The 18,520-nt window shown below is 39.9% G+C and overlaps 1 protein-coding gene across 2 annotated transcripts in view; it reads left to right on the top strand.

Moving 5' to 3' along the window:
• Positions 1-18,520, top strand: part of cntnap5a (contactin associated protein family member 5a) — a 299,922-nt gene that overhangs the window by 184,076 nt on the left and 97,326 nt on the right. For both annotated transcript variants that reach the window (XM_047371007.1, XM_047371008.1), the window contains 2 exons: positions 953-1,153; positions 11,710-11,866. In XM_047371007.1, the coding sequence (XP_047226963.1) occupies positions 953-1,153; positions 11,710-11,866 (358 nt within the window). The remainder of the gene's footprint in view (positions 1-952; positions 1,154-11,709; positions 11,867-18,520) is intronic.

Genomic DNA, 18,520 nt, shown 5'->3' with positions numbered 1-18,520 from the left:
GTCAGTATGACTGGAAAAGGGTAATCTAAATTAGAGTAAAAGTCCATTTGCCATTTACATTTGTTTGTGCTTGCACTGTCACAATGTGAAAAGGATCCAGGGGGTACGAATATTTGTCCAAGGTGCTGTACTTTATATTACCTAAGATTTGACAGACAGGGATGCACCTGTCTGTGGCACATATAAGACAGTACACTATTTATCACAAAACTGTCACAGCTTTCCCTGCTGCTTTGTCCTTTCCAAGGTTAATGTACTGATGATGTCATCACAGGAAGAGTGTTATCATACAGTTTGTACTTTCAGTCTTTTCCTTATGAGTCAGAATAGGCCGGCAGCAGATATGCCTCAGCTTGACCTCAATTAAGAAATCCATTAGACATGTAAATAACTAAAAGCCATACAACCTGCTGGGAATAATTCAAGTGGAGAGGGATTTTCTCTAAAGCAGAGCAAACATTGAATCCAAATAATGAAGTGAGCCATTGAGGGAACAGGACACACTCCTTATCTGGTTTTATCAGACAAACTTGAGTTTTAGTCAAAGAGAGTCAGAGGTTCAAAGAGAAGAAGTCAGCAGTGAAGGCTGAATTCTAAAGGTTATTTTCAGGGGATTAGATGTTTGGAGATTTGGGACAAAGAAGGTCGTCTGATTGTTGCTTGGAAACGAGTATTCATTTGCTTTTCAGTGATGCAAAGCAACACATTTGTAAAATGTCACCATCAACACTAACAGCTCAGCCATCCAACACAACATTTTGCAGATGCCAAATTTTAAACTTTGCAGCAAATACAACACAGACACCCATAGGAACATAATGGTGCAATTAGATGTTTTTGTGCACATAAACTTTAACTTTTCCTGTTTCTGTGTGGTAAATGCCAGAAAAAAAACTTTTGTAAATACTGTATGTAAATACTTAATGGTGTAAAATTCTTATTTTTCTTATAGAAAAGAAGGTATGGACGGTGTTGTCCCACAACAGCACGGCTCCAGTAAAAGTCCAGAACTCCTCTCCTCAGCAACCCTACACCATGACATTCAGCTACAACGCATCAGCTGAACAACTACGTGCCATTGTGTCTGGGTCAGAGCAGTGTCAACAAGAAGTAGTTTACAACTGTAAGAAGTCCCGTCTCTTTAATACTAAAGGTGGGTTTGTTTTCCTCTATGAAGGCATGTGCATACCTTTAAATCTTGACATCCATGTAGTAGTTTAATAAATGTTAGATTCCTTAGACATATCACAAATAAAACAGGGAGTTCACACAGTGCTCAACGCCAGATAAATGGTGATATAAAATTGGATTGCATAATGAGACCTTTGTGGAGTAGGATTAATTTTTGTAGATTTTGAGCAGACACTGAAATATTGCATGTAAACAATTTAGTTGTAAAGTTGGGCCACAAAAACAACATGATACACAGATATTCAGCTAAATTAATATAGAAAACTGTGCCATGCCTCTTGAGACTCATCCTTACCAGTTTTTAGCAGACAGGATGTAATATCATCCACATCTAGGAGGTGTGTGTAGGTGCTGAAATTGATTGGGCAAGTTCAGTTTCACCCATGCAAATTCAGAGGGCATGCAGACTCCTCACAGAACTCTTAACAGATTTCAGCACAGAAACATGTTGTTTTGAGCTAACAGTTCTAAACATTGTTGCAAACAATAGGCATCTGGAATCATGGTTCTCAGATTTTTACAAGTACCGTTCAGTGAATAATTAGGCTCCATACTTTTCTACACTGGGGGCCCCCTAGGCCTGAAGTGTAGGGATATGCCCCCTACCCTTGGTCTAGGTGGGATTTCCCTCCATGGATATGCCCCCTAGGCCAACACTGAGCCACCACCAAACCAATCATGCTGAACAGTGTTGCAGGCAGCATAACAACCAGCTTCTCCAGATCCTTTGAGGACTGTCACATTAGCTCAGAGTGAGCCTGCTCTCATCCGTGAAGAGAATAGGCCTCCAGTGCAGAACCTGCCAATTCCGGTGTTCTCTGGTGAATCCCAGTCAAGTTCCAAGGTGTCGGGCAGTGAGTACAGGGTCTACCAGAGGATATCTACCCCTCAGGCCAGCCTCATGAAGTCTATTTATAATGGTTTGGTTTGAGGGATTTACACCAGTGGCCTGTTGGAGGTCACTTTGTAGGGCTTTGACTATACTCCTCATGTTTCTGTCTTGGAATCTCCTCCATGCTGTTGAGACTGTGCTGAGAGACGCAGCAAACCTTCAGGCAATTGCACATATTATTGTACCATCCTGGTGGAATTGGACTGCCTGTGCAACCTCTGTAGGGTCCAGGTATCACCTCATGCTACCAGTAGAGAAAATGACCTTGGTGAAATTCAAACCTACTGAAAAGCAGTCACAAATTGAGGGAGAGAATGTCTATGGCCTTTACCTGCAAAACCATTCCTGTTTCTGGGGTGGTCTCATTGTTGCCCCTTTAGTGCACCTGTTGTTAATCTCATCAACACCAAATAGCTGACACTGATTAACAACCCTCTCTACTACTGAACTCACCAGATCAATATTCCAGAAGATTATCTGACTTGATATGATTTTTTTGAGCATTGTATATATTAACATGTGGTTTGACAGAACTTAAACTTTTTATTTGATATATAGAAATAACTATTAACGTTGCATATTTGGTCAACGCAGTTTAATTGTGCATTCCATTTTTACTTAACAGTTCAAATTGCCAAGTTTCAAATTGGAAGACAAGAGCCAACATCAGTCATAACTTCAGTTTAAAAAGCCCTAGCTTTCCAACTAACCCGAATGTCAAATGCAGTCTAGCTGCAGTGACATTAAAATGTATTAATATCTGCAGGAACACTGTATTTCAGGGCTCCTATCTCAAAACACCAACTGGCTGTTGTTAGGTTCAGGGGGGCAATCACTTTGTCATATGGGGTCCAGTTGCTTTACATAGCTAAAATTGGTTTGGATAAATATAATCATCCATTGACAACTGTCCTGAAACTATTACAATTGACAAAACAGCAAAAGTAGAAGAAATTTGTAAGGGGCAGTGCTTTTTGCTTCACTGTACCTGTAGTGCCGTTCATTTTATTTAGGTGTGTTGGAGAAAAGATATGTCTAAAAGTTGCAGGATAGCAGCTCTCAAGGACTGGACTTGGGCCACTTCATGGACAAGTTGATTTGGGGTGCTGTTCATGGTCTAAAGAGCTCTGTCATTCCATAATGTCTTGCATGTTCTGCTTGTGGCTTTCAGCAGCATAAAAGGATTATTTAAATGAAAAACCTACAAATATGTACAGGGGTGGGACAATGAAACTGAAACACCTGGTTTTAGACCACAATAATTTATTAGTATGGTGTAGGGCCTCCTTTTGCGGCCAGTACAGCGTCAGTTCGTCTTGGGAATGACATATACAAGTCCTGCACAGTGGTCAGAGGGATTTTAAGCTTCTTCTTGCAGGATAGTGGCCAGGTCACTACGTGATACTGGTGGAGGAAAACGTTTCCTGATTCGTTCCTCCAAAACACCACAAAGAGGCTTAATAATATTTAGATCTGGTGACTGTGCAGGCCATGGGAGATGTTCAACTTCACTTTCATGTTCATCAAACCAATCTTTCACCAGTCTTGCTGTGTGTATTGGTGCATTGTCATCCTGATACACGGCACCGCCTTCAGGATACAATGTTTGAACCATTGGATGCACATGGTCCTCAAGAACGGTTCGGTAGTCCTTGGCAGTGACACGCCCATCTAGCACAAGTATTGGGCCAAGGGAATGCCATGATATGGTAGCCCAAACCATCACTGATCCACCCCCATTCTTCACTCTGGGCATGCAACAGTCTGGGTGGTACGCTTCTTTGGGGCTTCTCCACACCGTAACTCTCCTGGATGTGGGGAAAACAGTAAAGGTGGACTCATCAGAGAACAATACATGTTTCACATTGTCCACAGCCCAAGATTTGCGCTCCTTGTACCATTGAAACCAACGTTTGGCATTGGCATGAGTGACCAAAGGTTTGGCTATAGCAGTCCGGCCGTGTATATTGACCCTGTGGAGCTCCCGACGGACAGTTCTGGTGGAAACAGGAGAGTTGAGGTGCACATTTATTTCTGCCGTGATTTGGGCAGTTGTGGTTTTATGTTTTTTGGATACAATCCAGGTTAGCACCAGAACATCCCTTTCAGACAGCTTCCTCTTGCGTCCACAGTTAATCCTGTTGGATGTGGTTCGTCCTTCTTGGTGGTATGCTGACATTACCCTGGATACCGTGGCTCTTGATACATCACAAAGACTTGCTGTCTTGGTCACAGATGCACCAGCAAGACGTGCACCAACAATTTGTCCTCTTTTGAACTCTGGTATGTCACCCATAATGTTGTGTGCATTTCAATATTTTGAGCAAAACTGCTCTTACCCTGCTAATTGAACCTTCACACTCTGCTCTTACTGGTGCAATGTGCAATCATTGAAGACTGGCTACCAGGCTGGTCCAATTTAGCCACAAAACCTCCCACACTAAAATGGCAGGTGTTTCAGTTTAATTGTCCAAGCCCTGTATATGTCATAAGGAACAAAATGAGCTTGTCATAGTTTAACCTGAACCTGAAGAGGAGATTAAATAAAATGCAAAGAGACAATGTAATGCAGATGGTGATTTGCAGATTAAGGGCAAATATCAACCAAAGACCTAATCCTAGTCTCTCATTTATTCATATTAAATTACACTAGACTATAAAATAAAGTAGAAACAAAATGGCCATATTAGTGGCAGTAAGATATGGCCATTGTTGTGTTGTTTTTTTTTTTAGTAGTGAAGAATCTGTGCTTTTTCAAATTTAGACAGTCTGTAGTTCACTGCTGTTGGGAGTTGTTGTCTTTTCAGAGGCCCTCCCACATGCTTGTTCTCTGTTCTTGTTACATTTCAATAATACATTGAGAGGCTAGATGCTGTATTTTTGTAGTCATTCATCTGGAACAGCCTGGCACCTTTGCTCCCAAACATCTAAATATTTTCTCTTAAATCATGAAACATTCATGAAGTCCCTGTTTCTGCTGCTGCTGTGTGCCATGTGTATGCAAATAAACAAGTTCATTATCGAACATCAAAGACATATTTGAAACAGCCTATTTTGCAGCTGCACGAACACTTTCAGGCATAGCTTGAATTTTTAATGCTTGCCTTTGGTGGTTGAACATCCACTGTGGATAAAGTCAAGTGAACCTTTGTTCCTAACTTTTCTGAGTGTGTAGGAGCAAACAATCCCTGTTTTGATGAGAAACAGAGTATGCAGCATATTCTAAAGATTTGTGACAAAATAGCACCTTTCATGCTAATCCAGAGTAAAATGACAACAACAGCAGCTGTTCAAAAAAACCTCTTTGGGATTGCAAATGTAGCCGTGTGCCAAGAACATCTGAAGTTCACCTCCAGTTGTTGAGTTTAGCTGTAGAACATGTCTTTCCTAAATTCAGTGTTCTCTCAAACCTTCAATGGAGTCATTAACATTCAAATCTGTCTGTTTTAAGCTCATTGTTCTTTTTCCTTATGTAGGAGCTACAATAAGCTGTGTTTGCTCAAAAGTAACCGGCATTTAACATGACAACATGAAAAAAACATTTCCAACAGTATTATAATTGCTTCTTGTCTTGTGCTGATACATTCCTCGATATCTACCTGACAGCTGAATAGTTTGGCAGCTGTTGCACCATAAAAAGTCATTTTTGGGGTAATGGAATATTAGCCATTTAAATTTTATTAAGTATACAGTGCCACAAAAATGTTAACCCCCAACCCCTATCAGACTTCCTCAGTTTTGGCTTTTGTTTACACACCTAAATGTTTCAGATCAACAAACAAATTACAATATTAGGTAAAGATTACTAAAGAAGACTAAATGCTTATAAACAGTTCACAATGATGATATCATTTATCCAAACCAACCTATGCCATCATGGCAACAACTGTGTTCAATGAAAATATAATCTGGAACGCTCTAATGGGTCTTTCGCATCACTATGGAGAAAATATGACTCCTTTTTGTAGAATTGATTTGATTCATCCATATTTGATGGTCGTCCAAACATGCTACAGCATCTCAATTGGATTTAAGTCTGGATTTGGAATAGCCCACTCCAGAACTTTCATATTGTATTGTTAGTGTTGCTTTTAAACTATTACAGATGAACTTATTGTTATGTTTGAAATAACAGCACAGACGTTTTAGGCGCATAGGCTCTCCCAACACCTGGGATCACAAACTCTGACCTTAACTGAGACAAGTAAGGCCTGCAGAGTTTAGATGTTGTTCTGGAGTTGTTCTGTTCTGTTGCTTCTTAAGATTTTTAAACCTGCATTGTGTTGTCACACAAGTCGTATTTAAGGTATTTTTTTGAGTCTACAGTAATCAAGCTAGGATGTGATTAGTGAAATGAAATGTGGTAATCCAGAAAGAATTGATGCATATATGCAGCTTCAGATAATTTAGTGACTGATGTTGGATGCTAGTTTACCAGCAAGCTATGGCAGTTGTTGCAAATCTTAACTGTGGATGTGTTGGGACCCACAGCCATGGTTACAACAGGAAATGCGGTACGGACTTTTCTGGAACTTTCAAAATAAATTGCATTAACCTGCTTTCGGCACAACTTAGGAATTGGGGGTAACAGTGAACTTCCCAGGGTGCCACTGGCCATATAAAACCACCGCCTTTCCAAGGAATCGATCTCTTCTACGCGAGTTCCTCCAAGGGGGGAGACACAGTGGGCTAATGTCTCTTTGCAGGCAAACAGACATAATCTCTTCAAACTAGCTCCAGGAGTTTGGGCCGATCATATGCACTAAGTTAAGTACGAATGAATAACTGTTCGTGTATCCAGTATTCATTCATAAACGGGATAATTAAGGTACCAGCGTTGCTTGATTTTCTCTCTGAGGTCTACAGAGATTAACTGTTTCCAGAGAGTTCCCAGCACGACACCGAATGAAGGAGTTTCCCAAGGAAGGACAACGGCACCGCATCACCGTAGTTACGGCAGTTAACGTGCAGTGTGGCCAGCGGACACAGCGAACCGCCCAGCCACAGCTACGGAGGTTTGCTGTAGCAAACTTTTTGTTCACAGAGTTTCTTCAAACTTTGTCTTCGCCCGGACAACTTCTCCTCAGCACGGTTCACATATGAGGTTAGGGTTTGGGCAGAGAGATATTTAGAATGAAATGATCTAAATGTTTTTCATTTTATGAAGTTTGGTTTTGTTGTGTGAAACTCTGCTATCTTGGTGATAGCAGGGTTTCTGCTCACCACGTGCTCAGTTTTGTGTTCTGTGTTTTTAAAGTTAAGACAAACTTTATTTAAAGGGTGATTTTAAACACAGAAGATTGATCATAACGCACCGTCCGTGCTCATGCATTTTAACCCTTTTTTAACCCTGGTATTTTAAAGGTGTGTGTTTGATTCTGGTGCTAAGCTATCAACTTCTTTTGTTAGCTTGAACTGCTAACAAGTAAGGACACGTTCTTTCTGCTAAAGAATATTTACCCAGAAAAGTTAGTTTTCAAGTTAGTAAATAATAGTCCCTAAACATTATTTTACTGAACTTGATAACTAAATCAACACCATTAAGCTTCATTTCTCCAGAAAGATTTGGCTCTTTTCCAAAATATTTCCTTAAATATTTTACCATTTCCTTAATAATATTTCTTTAAATATTATTTTAATAAATAAAGGCAGCTAAGGTTGAGAATTATTCATCCAGAAGTTTGGTTTTATTCAGCAGATCATTATTTAAAACATTATTTTATTAAAATAATATTTTATCTGATCTTTCATTGTGAATGTTTGTCTAAACGTTTGCTGATTATTGCCTAAGTTGGTTCCAAGACTAATTTAACTTCATTTCCAGATTCTTCTAGATAATCCTTGGTTCTCAAACATAAACATTGCATGGTAATGTTGCATCACTCTTTTGGTCATAATTATCAATCATCTTTAATCAACTTGTTTATATTGTACATAGTCCATTAGTCTTCATTATTCTTTAATTCTGCTTGGTAGTTTAGTTGGATTGTTTTAGCAAAGTAAAGAGTTTGTTGATTTAAATATGTTTGACTTTGAGTTGACTTATTTTTGTTAATAAATTCTTGTATTTTAAGAAATTGTGTGAATTCATTCCATATATGTGCAGAGTTTATGTTGTTCAATAATGTCAGAGCTCGTCTCACACCTTTCTATTTTGTCCTAATACCACCGCCTTACTGGGCTGGTATTCACAGGACAATCCTTAACAGACCGGAATATTATTTGATAAAATATTAATATTACATATTAAATAATATATTCATAATCATAGTCACAACAGATGTAACAGAATATTTTTTATACGCCACCACGTTATAATATTAAATGTTCATGAGTATTCTGGTAACATTTTATGCTGTCACATGAACTGGGGCTCTTTTTCTATTTAACAGTGACAAGCCCAATGACCAGATTGATCCTAATAATTAGTTATAATTTAATTTGGTCAAGTGAGTTCATTTTAAAAACTGGTTGAAATACAATATTTTTAACATCCGCTTAACTAGTACACTTAAATAATTTCTACCTAGAAATATTAAAAACTGCCTAAATAAAATTCAAGTTAATTATTACACCAATTTAATTGATTGAATTCTAAGTTTGTTTTAGTGCTGTGTTGTCTGTGACTTACTGGTGTTAAAGTAACCTTAATGGATACCACTGTGTTTAGGAAACAGACAACAGGGTCAGGCAGCAGGAGGGGGATGTTAGCCTTTCCATCCAGCAGTGCCTGTAGTGAATATTTCTGAAATAAAGCATTTTTACTGCATGTCTCTGAACATGCCCATGTTTTCAGCATGCTGCAGTTTTAAAGTCAAGCTGCTAAGGTTCCACTTGTGGTGAACTGGGTGTATATTACTACTGAAGAACGTATTGTTTTGGTTTTAATTGACATTTTGGAATAAGAGCCTCCCTTGTGCTTTGTATTCTCACCTTTTTTGGTACTGTGGCTGTGCTGAATGTTGAGTCTGCCTGTCGGGCATTATGCATCAGTGAAACAGGAAGATGCATTTGCCTTCTTGATGAGAATAAGTTGTGTCAATATGAGCCAATTTGAGCAAGAGGCCAACCTGCCCTACAGGAACTATTGATCGTTGCCTTTTCTTTTTTGTAGAGCTGTTTGGGGTTTGAACAATGTTTGTAAGCTAAGCAGAAGAACATGTGTTTGCAAAGGCGGGGGGAGCGTTTGCGATGCAGATGTTGCTGGTTAGTTTAAGTAGCTGTAGTTACTCCAGTACGGCATAGATTTGAGTCTCTCTATTTTTCTGTTAATATAGACTATAAAAAGCAACCACTTACACCCAAAGAGAGACACGTAATTCTTTCCTGCCTAAGACTCTTTCATGACATGTGCATCCCTACACAAAGCTTTGCTTAATGGAGCTGTAATATCTGCAGGAGGTGGGCATTGCAGCAGGTGACACCTGGTTATGTATTGTGACATGTAGCTTAATGGGCTTCTATCTGCTGGCTGGCTTCTATGCAATGCAGGGTCACATTGTGTGATGGACGATTGAAGCTGGACCCCCTAACACTTTCTAAGTGTGATAAGTTATGATTTAACAGCACAGCTAAAGCTTTACTGTCAATTGGCTGGGAGGTGAAGGAAATGGCTCATTTGGTTAGTGAATAAATTCATGGAACGTAGTTCACTTTGTCATATCTGCTGAGAAATATTTGTCCTTTTTATGTAGAATTATACTGCTTGTGGTAACACTGTTATAGTGGTAATAACAGAAATTTGTATCCTATTTGTTCCTGCAATGAACGGGTAATCTGTCCAGGGTGTACCAGAACATTGCTGGAGTACTCCCATAAAACATAAAACGATTGCAGTTAAATAAATAATATTACTGTCTTAATTTGTATATGGGATTTTATTTGGGTTGATTTTAAATTAACATATCTGTGAAGAAATGTAAAAACGTTTTAAATGACAGTAAAAGATACCTAAATATGTTTGGTGCATTTAAACTAACTTCAATTATATTCATAAAAATATAAGTAATTCTTAAGATCATTTTATTCAGATTATTTGTTTTATGATGACCCAAACTTCAAACATAAAAAAACCCCCACATCTATGCAATAAATTAAACCTTTAATGTTTTACCTTCTGGTGAAAATTCTATATTTTTTGTTGCACATTAAAGATACTTAAGAAACAGCCCACAAATAGTTTTTATATCGATTCAATGCATTTTACTTTATTTATGTTGCACTAATTCACAACAAATGTCACCTGAAGGCACTTTGCAGAAAAGCCCAATACAATTAAATTCAACCCATTTATACATACACACTCAAATTCAATACTTGAGCATGCATGTGGTGACAGTGGGAAGGAGAACTCTCCTTTAAGAGGAAGAAATCTCCACAAAATGGCTCCACAGAGCTCCAACCGATTCAGGGATTGAGAAGACATGACAGAGACACAGATTCACTGGTCCAGAAGTACTTTCTAAGTTAAAAGTAAAACATTATTGGCGTCTTTTGTGGCTTAATCTGTGAGATAAACAAACCTAAACTTACATGCTCTGGGCTACTACATATAGTTAGTTGCAGGATTAGCTCCTTCAGGTGCTGTAACTAGGAGAGAGAAAGGGCAAATCACAGAAAAACAGGGTCAAGTATATCATATCGTATAGTATATCAGTAGAAAACATTAAGTCGTTGGCCACAATAGCTCTGCCAATGCCCCCGTTCAGGAATGGGCCACAGCTAAACAAAACACCAGCCCAAATGGAACTGTGTGGAAAAAAAATGTGAGAGGACATAAAGTAACAGCAATAACTGCAGATCATGCATTATTTACGAGTAATATGAGAATGTAGCAGAGTGAGTGAAAGTGTTCGTTATGTCCTCCAGCAGTCTAAGCCTATAGCAGCATAACTACAGAGATAGCTCAGGATAAACTAAGCCACTCTAACTATAAGCTTTATCCAAAGTAAAGTCTTAAGCTGAACCTTAAAAGTAGACAGGGTGTCTGTCTAAATCAAGTTACATGGCCAGAATATATTAACATTTAGAATATGTAGTTTTCTCAATATGTGATTTAATTAGAAACACTAGCTCCTTTTCTTGTAGGTATGTTAGCAAAAATGTATGTAAGTTAAAAACCAAAGACAGATAAAACATTTTAAAAGCAGTTTAAAAGAGGTTCTGGGGTAATTTATGTTCCTCAGTTTATATTAAAACCTGTAAAAAGTTGTGACCTAAATTTTAGAAATTTTAGGTTATGCCATCAAAGCAATAATGGCATCCATAGCTTCTTCGGTGGCTTAACACAACTCTTCTTAACATACAATATATACAATAATAGTCTTAGTGTTCCCTGCTGGACACTTCACACAACAAATGAGAATAACAGGGGACTGAATCAATATATTTAGTTGAATTCCAGTCAAAATGTTTTGGGAGGATTTGTTGTCACAAGGAAGTATTAATTTTTTTTAGAACTAAGCCATTATTGAGCGTTAAAATAAACAAACCTATACGCTTAAAATGTTCTAATAATTTCAGTGGTTAATATTTGACCCCCTCAAATATTCCTTTTCATATTGTAGGCAGAGGCTAAAAGTGACGGAGAGATTGAGGTCTTGTCTCTGACTGTGTTTTTGTTGCAGATGGGAGCCCGCTGTCCTGGTGGCTGGACCGCGAAGGAGACAAAAGGAGTTACTGGGGAGGCTTCCTGCCTGGAGTTCAGCAGTGCTCCTGCAGTCTGGAGGAGAACTGCATGGACATGAATTACTTCTGCAACTGTGATGCTGATACAGACATGTGGTATGCATGTTGCATTTAACATTTGCAAAATATAAAGACGTTCCTCTTCTTTATTGTTTTGGTTTCCAATTGAATCTATTTTTTATTTCTCTTAGTTTAACATATTTCACCACAAACATTTTGTAGAACTATTCCACAAAAACAAATCCCACCCTCTCACAAAGGAATCTTCTGTTGAATGTCTTCTTGACAATTCATGGTTCCAGTCTTGTTTGCCTCACAAGTTATCTTAACTGAATAAAACAGTATGGCAGAATGTAAAAGAACGCCATGATCAAAGCTGGTAAAATTTTACTAACTGACAGGGAAAAAGCTTCAATGGCTCTTTGTCTTGTTCAGCACAGAAAACCCTAGATTATTATTTATGAAAGAACATAATTGTGTCTCCCGGTTCATTCTGGCTGCAGCACAGTTATTTTCATACATTTGTGGTAAGTGGGTTTTATGTAAATAAATCTGAGCAGAGGAAGGAGGCTTTGAGAACAATATCTTTCACTGATGTAGCTCCTTGCTTATTTATTAGATTTTTAATGAATTTATTTATTTACTTACCTAATTATTTATTGATTTTTCTTATTCCAAGTATGATACTAAACTCATATTTTATGTCATGCTCCATTATATCTAACACAATAATTTGAAAACAGCCTCTGTAAAATAACAAAATAAATAGGTTTTTTCTTGTAAATTCTTTCTTGTTAATTTTTTGTTTTGCGTTTTTAATTGCAGCTCAGCAGATAGTTATCCCAGCTATGTTGGGATATGTGTATGCTTGGTTGTTGCTTTGGTGCTCACAGTGTTTCTTGACACCATGACATTTACTGGAGAGCTTAGAAAAATCCCTGAAAAGAGCAAAGAATGTAATCTTTTACTGTTGTGTGGTATCCCAGGTTGTTGGTTCTTGACGCTGTTGACATTATGCTGGACCACATTTCAAATATAGCATCACTGTAGCTGTTTGGCTGATCTAAAAACTGTTTCTGCCATATAGGATTAGACTGGGCCGTCCTTAACGGGACATGAAAAATAACAGAACGTTGCAGACAGAAGAAAACTGAACTGCTTCGAAAATGAAAAACAGTATGGTGTTGCAGCTTTGAAGCATGTCTTAGGGTTGCTCAAGAAAAGAGTTTGCTGTGAAGTTAATTGGTTGAAGCTGGGCTACATTGGACACATACTCTTTTACCAATTGCCATTATATGATCAGGTAAACTTGACTGTTTTGTATTATAATCACAATCAAATTTGACCAAATTATATATTTACATGTGTGCTAATAAGTTTTTGATTCTGATGTTTTTTATTGTATTCAGAGGGTTTACATTACATAATTATTCAGAGAATATGAATGATTTGTTTCATCACTAATGGTTAGTGGTTAGAAGAAGCGATTTAGAATTAAAAAAATAATGTTCGCTTTTTCAAAATCATAATGACAATCCTGTCATTTTCTGTACAGTTTTGACCCACATACAGAGAACACTCAGAAGTAAAGGTTTTACAGGTTTTATTGTCAGCAAAGTAATCAGGGACGAGGACTGGAAACACCAACTGTACGGGAAGGAAGAAGTATGGACTGGTGAACAAACGAATAATATGAAGCAACTGATTACTTAGATCTGAGAAATGGCTTACTAAATTGCTGTAGCTTGAACTGCCAGGAGTAAAGAGAGTCTTAGCTTGCGAAGAGAGATCGTTCAGTTGTCTTTTAGTTGTGGTCTTGGTGCCAACCAAATGGAGCTCAGGTGCCGATGCTTGTGATGGAGGATGGAACAGGGGAGGCTTATGCCTTGGTCCTGGAGTTGAAGGAAACCGGAAGCCGCCAGCTTGGTCCGTGTCCAAAAGGTACAGACGGTAGTGAGAGAAATCCACAAGAAGGTAGACCCGAAACTCAGTAGTTGATTATCCAGATGCTCAGAGAAACTCTGGAAAGAAGTCGGAACTCAGCAAGGTAAACAAAGCCTCAGGTAAAAACCTGCGAGGGAGCAAAATACAAAGTTACTATTAGCACATGAACGAAGCAAAAAAATCAGTAGAGGCTGGGCTTGTTACCACTAAGGCAAACACTCTGGCGTCAAAATGCTGGCAGCCTCCCGCTTAAGTACTCCTCCAGGCAATCAGCAGATAGGAAACACCTGTCATCCAGGGTTAGGGTTAGGGAAGCACTAGGGATCCAAGGCTTTATCTGGGATACATAAAACGTAGGATGTATGCTAAGGCTTGCAGGTAACTGGAGACGAACCACTGAGGGACTGATCACTGTCTCAATCTGATAAGGTCCGATGAAACGAGGCAAAGGTTTTCGGGACATAGACTTCAGTGGTACATCAGCTGATAACAAAATCTTTTGGCCGGACAGATATTCCGGGGCAGGTTGGCGTCGTCAATCAGCGAATTGTTTGTTCTGTTCTGCGGTTCATTGGAGGGTTTGGATGGTGAAGTTCCATATGGATTGGCAGCGTCGGATGTGATGGTGGACCAAGGGAACCGTGATGTCTGTCTCATTGGCAGAAAACAAAGGCGGCTGGTAACCTAGGGATGCCTCGAAGGGGGATCGTCCTGTAGCAGAGGAAACGTGAGAGTTCGAACCATATTCAACCCATGGTAGGTATGAGCACCAGTCTGTTGGGTTAGTAGAAGTGAGACAGTGTAGAGTGGATTCAAGTTGTTGATTGAGTCTTTCTGTTTGTCCGTTGGATTGAGGGTGATAGCTGGAGGTTAATGAAAATCTAGCTCCCAAAAATAAACAAAACTGCTTCCAGACCTGAGAGATGAATTGCGGACATTGGTCAGACAGAATGTCATGTGGTATTCCATGCAAACGAAAAACATGTTTGGTGGGAAGTTTGGCTGTTTGCAGAGCTGACGGAAGTTTCCTGAGTGGGATGAGATGGCATGTCTTAGAGAATCGGTTGACAATTGTGAGGATTGTAGTCATACCTGAAGATAAGGGTAAACCGGTAACAAAGTCCAAAGCGATATGCAACCAGGGACGACCACGAATGTTGAGTGGTTGGAGAAGACCTGCGGGTGGTTGATTGCTGGTTTTGTTTCTGGCACATGTGGAACAAGCCTGAACAAAGTCTTTAACATCCTTATTAACTGAAGGCCACCAAAACCTTCTCCGTATGAAAGCTATTGTCCTGCTAACTCCGGGATGAGCAGAAAACCTAGCTGTGTGCAACCAATCAATGAGTCAATGAAGAACCTGAAGTGGGACGTAGGTACGATTTGGTGGTCCTGCGCCAGAGTCGGGTTCCTGTTGTTGTGCTCTGAGGATTTTGTCTTCCATCTCCCACCTGAGTGCCACAACCGTCCAACTGGGCGGTAAAATGGGAGCTGGCTCCTTTATTGAATAATCTACTGCAAACTGTCTGGAGAGTGCATCAGGTTTATTGTTCTTAGGTCCAGGTCTGAAAGAAATACAAAGATCAAAATGTGAAAAGAACAAAGACCACCGGGACTGACGTGGGTTCAATCTTTTAGCTGACTGTATGTAAGCCAAGTTCTTATGGTCCGTCCAGACTTGAACTGGATGTTCCGCACCCTCAAGCCAGTGGCGCCATTCCTCAAGAGCTAACTTAATGGCTAATAGATCTCTATCTCTGACGTCATAATTTATTTCTCCGTTGTTCAGTCTGTGTGAAAAGAAAGCACAAGGATGTAGTCTCCCATCCTTTGAATTCTGCGATAACACTGCCCCAACCCCAATATCAGAGGCATCAACCTCTAAAATAAACTATTTTGAAGAGTCAGGGTGAATTAAGATGGGAGCTTGTGAGAACTTCCTCCTTAGTGCCTGGAATGCTTCTTCAGCCTCAGGTGGCCATGAAAATTAAACCTTTGAAGAGGTTAAGGCAGTAAGAGGTGCGGCTGTCTGACAAATTTCTTATGAAGCGTCTCTAAAAGTTTGCAAATCCGAGGAATCTCTGTAATGCTTTGCGGGTGTCTGGTACAGGCCACTCCAAGACTGCCTTAATCTTTTCGGGGTCAGATCGTACCTGTCCACCCTCGTGAATGTATCCTAAAAAGGTGACAAAGGTTTGGTTAAACTCACATTTTTCACCCTTCACAAAGAGATGGTTTTCTAGAAGACATTGAAGCACTTGGCGAACATGGCGACGATGCTCCTCAATGTCCTTTGAGTAGATCAAAATGTCATCTAGATATACAAAAACAAAAATGTTCAGAAAATCTCTAAGCACATTGTTAACAAGAGCCTGGAAGACAGCAGGAGCATTGGATAGACCAAAAGGCATGACCAGGTATTTAAAGTGACCGAGTGGAGTCTTGAAGGCCGTCTTCCACTCATCCCCCTTGCGGATCCTAACAAGATGGTAAGCATTTCTCAGACCTAGTTTAGAAAATACTGTAGCACCATGAACTGGTTCAAAAGCTGAGGAAAGTAGTGGAGGAGGATAGTTGTTTTTGACAGTGATTTGATTAAGACCCCTACAGTCAATACAGGGTCTTAATGACCCATCCTTTTTCCCTACAAAGACAAATCCGGCCCCTAGAGAAGAAGAAGATGGTCGGATTATTCTTGCAGATAAGGACTCACTAATATAATTCTCCATTGATTTCTGTTCAGGACGAGAGATATTATATAGTCTGCTAGATGGTAAGGGGGCGCCAGGGAGAAGGTCGATAGCGCAGTCATAGGGCCTATGGGGTGGTAAGGACAAAGCCTTGTTCTTACTAAAGACTCCCTTGAGGTCATGATATTCTGGGGGTACATGTGATAGATCAATGTCTTCGTTCTCCTTACTACTCTGTTCTAAAAAGCTCGGAGCAAACGTTGACTGGAGGCAAGATGAGTGGCAACTAATGGACCAAGATTCAACGTGACCCTCCGACCAATCAAGATGAAGATTGTGTTTTCGCAACCAGAGGTAACCTAAGACCAAGGAGCCCTGTGATACTGGAAATACAAAAAAGGATATCTTCTCTCTATGGTTTCCTGATAACAAAGGTCAATGGGTTTAGTCTGATGTGTAATTCGCTGTAAAGCCTGTCCATTTAGGGCTAACACAGATTGCGGGGAAACAAGTGGTTGTATTTCATTTCCGGCTTTGCGTACTAATCCTGAGTCAATTAAATTCTGTTCACTTCCGGAATCAACCAAGGCGAACATAGTCAAAGTTTGTTGGTTAACTATGATAGTTGCTGGCAAGCTGAGTCTAGGGGCTTCACTATTTAAAGAATGGTGCACCAACCCCCCCTTCATGGTTGGCGGACCCTGTCTTTTGGCTGCCTGGGACAAACAGGACAGTCAGCTACAAAATGGTCAGGAGAACCACAGTAAAAGCACTGCTTGGCTTGTCTGCGTCTCTGTCTCTCTTCTGGATTTAACCGGCTGCGTCTTATTAGCGTAGGTTCTGACGCACTAGCTAAGGGCTGAAAGGGTTTAGCAATGGGTGAAAAGTTAGTCTGTGGTCTATTACTAGACCTTTCTGTTCTGGTTCTCCTTCTTTCCCTTATTCTGTTATCCACTCTTGTGGCCAAAGAAATTACTTCATCCAATGTGGGAGGTTCATCAACCAGAGCTAACTCATCCTTTAGAACCTCGTCTATGGCATGAGAAAATGCAGACTTTAAAGCACAATCATTCCAACCGGAAGCTGCTGACAAAGTACGAAATTCAATTGAAAACTCAGTGAGGGGTCTATTGCGTTGCTTTAATGCCCACAGCTGCCGTCCAGTGTCCAATTTGTCCACTTCAGAGGAAAATGTTTGCTTAAATCCTGAAATAAATTATTCAAAGGTACAACCAAAATTACAGGAAACTGAAAATTGGGCCTTGGCCCATTGCAAAGCTTTGCTGGTCAACAAACCAATGATGTATGAAATTTTAATATCATCATGCGGGAAGGAACGTGGAGAGCGGTTGAAAACTAATGCACACTGGAGTAAAAACCCCCTACAATTACCCACTTCTCCAGAGAATTTATCAGGGTTAGTGGAAATGACGTCACGAGAGAGAGGCGGCTGTGGAATTACCAGAGATGCGGCACCGCCATCTACCTGTGTGGTGGACTGGGTTCTGAGAGTCTGTTGTAGCATGGAGGTAATCTACACTAACTTCTGGTTAGTTTGACTGCTGCTCTGTAAGAAGACGGAGAGATGAATCATGAGAATGAATTTGATTTGCATGTTCAGAAAGAGTTCTTCGGAGTCTTTCTGCAGGGTCTTGTTGGCCAGAGTGTTCTGTCATTTTCAATACAGTTTTGACCCACATACAGAGAACACTCAGAAGTAAAGGTTTTACGGGTTTTATTGTCAGCAAAGTAATCAGGGACGAGGACTGGAAACACCAACTGTACGGGAAGGAAGAAGAAAGGACTGGTGAACAAACGAATAATATGAAGCAACCGATTACTTAGATCTGAGAAATGGCTTACTAAATTGCTGTAGCTTGAACCGCCAGGAGTAGAGAGATCCAGAGTCTTAGCTTGCGAAGAGAGATCGTTCAGTTGTCTTTTAGTTGTGGTCTTGGTGCCAACCAAATGGAGCTCAGGTGCCGATGCTTGTGATGGAGGATGGAACAGGGGACGCTTATGCCTTGGTCCTGGAGTTGAAGGAAACTGGAAGCCGCCAGCTAGGTCCGTGTCCAAAAGGTACAGACGGTAGTGAGAGAAATCCACAAGAAGGTAG

Source organism: Girardinichthys multiradiatus, chromosome 7 (assembly GCF_021462225.1).
Source record: "Girardinichthys multiradiatus isolate DD_20200921_A chromosome 7, DD_fGirMul_XY1, whole genome shotgun sequence".
Taxonomy (NCBI): Eukaryota; Metazoa; Chordata; class Actinopteri; order Cyprinodontiformes; family Goodeidae; genus Girardinichthys; species Girardinichthys multiradiatus.
The sequence above is the reverse complement of the archived record's forward strand: the minus strand, read 5'-3'. Positions and strand labels throughout refer to the sequence as shown.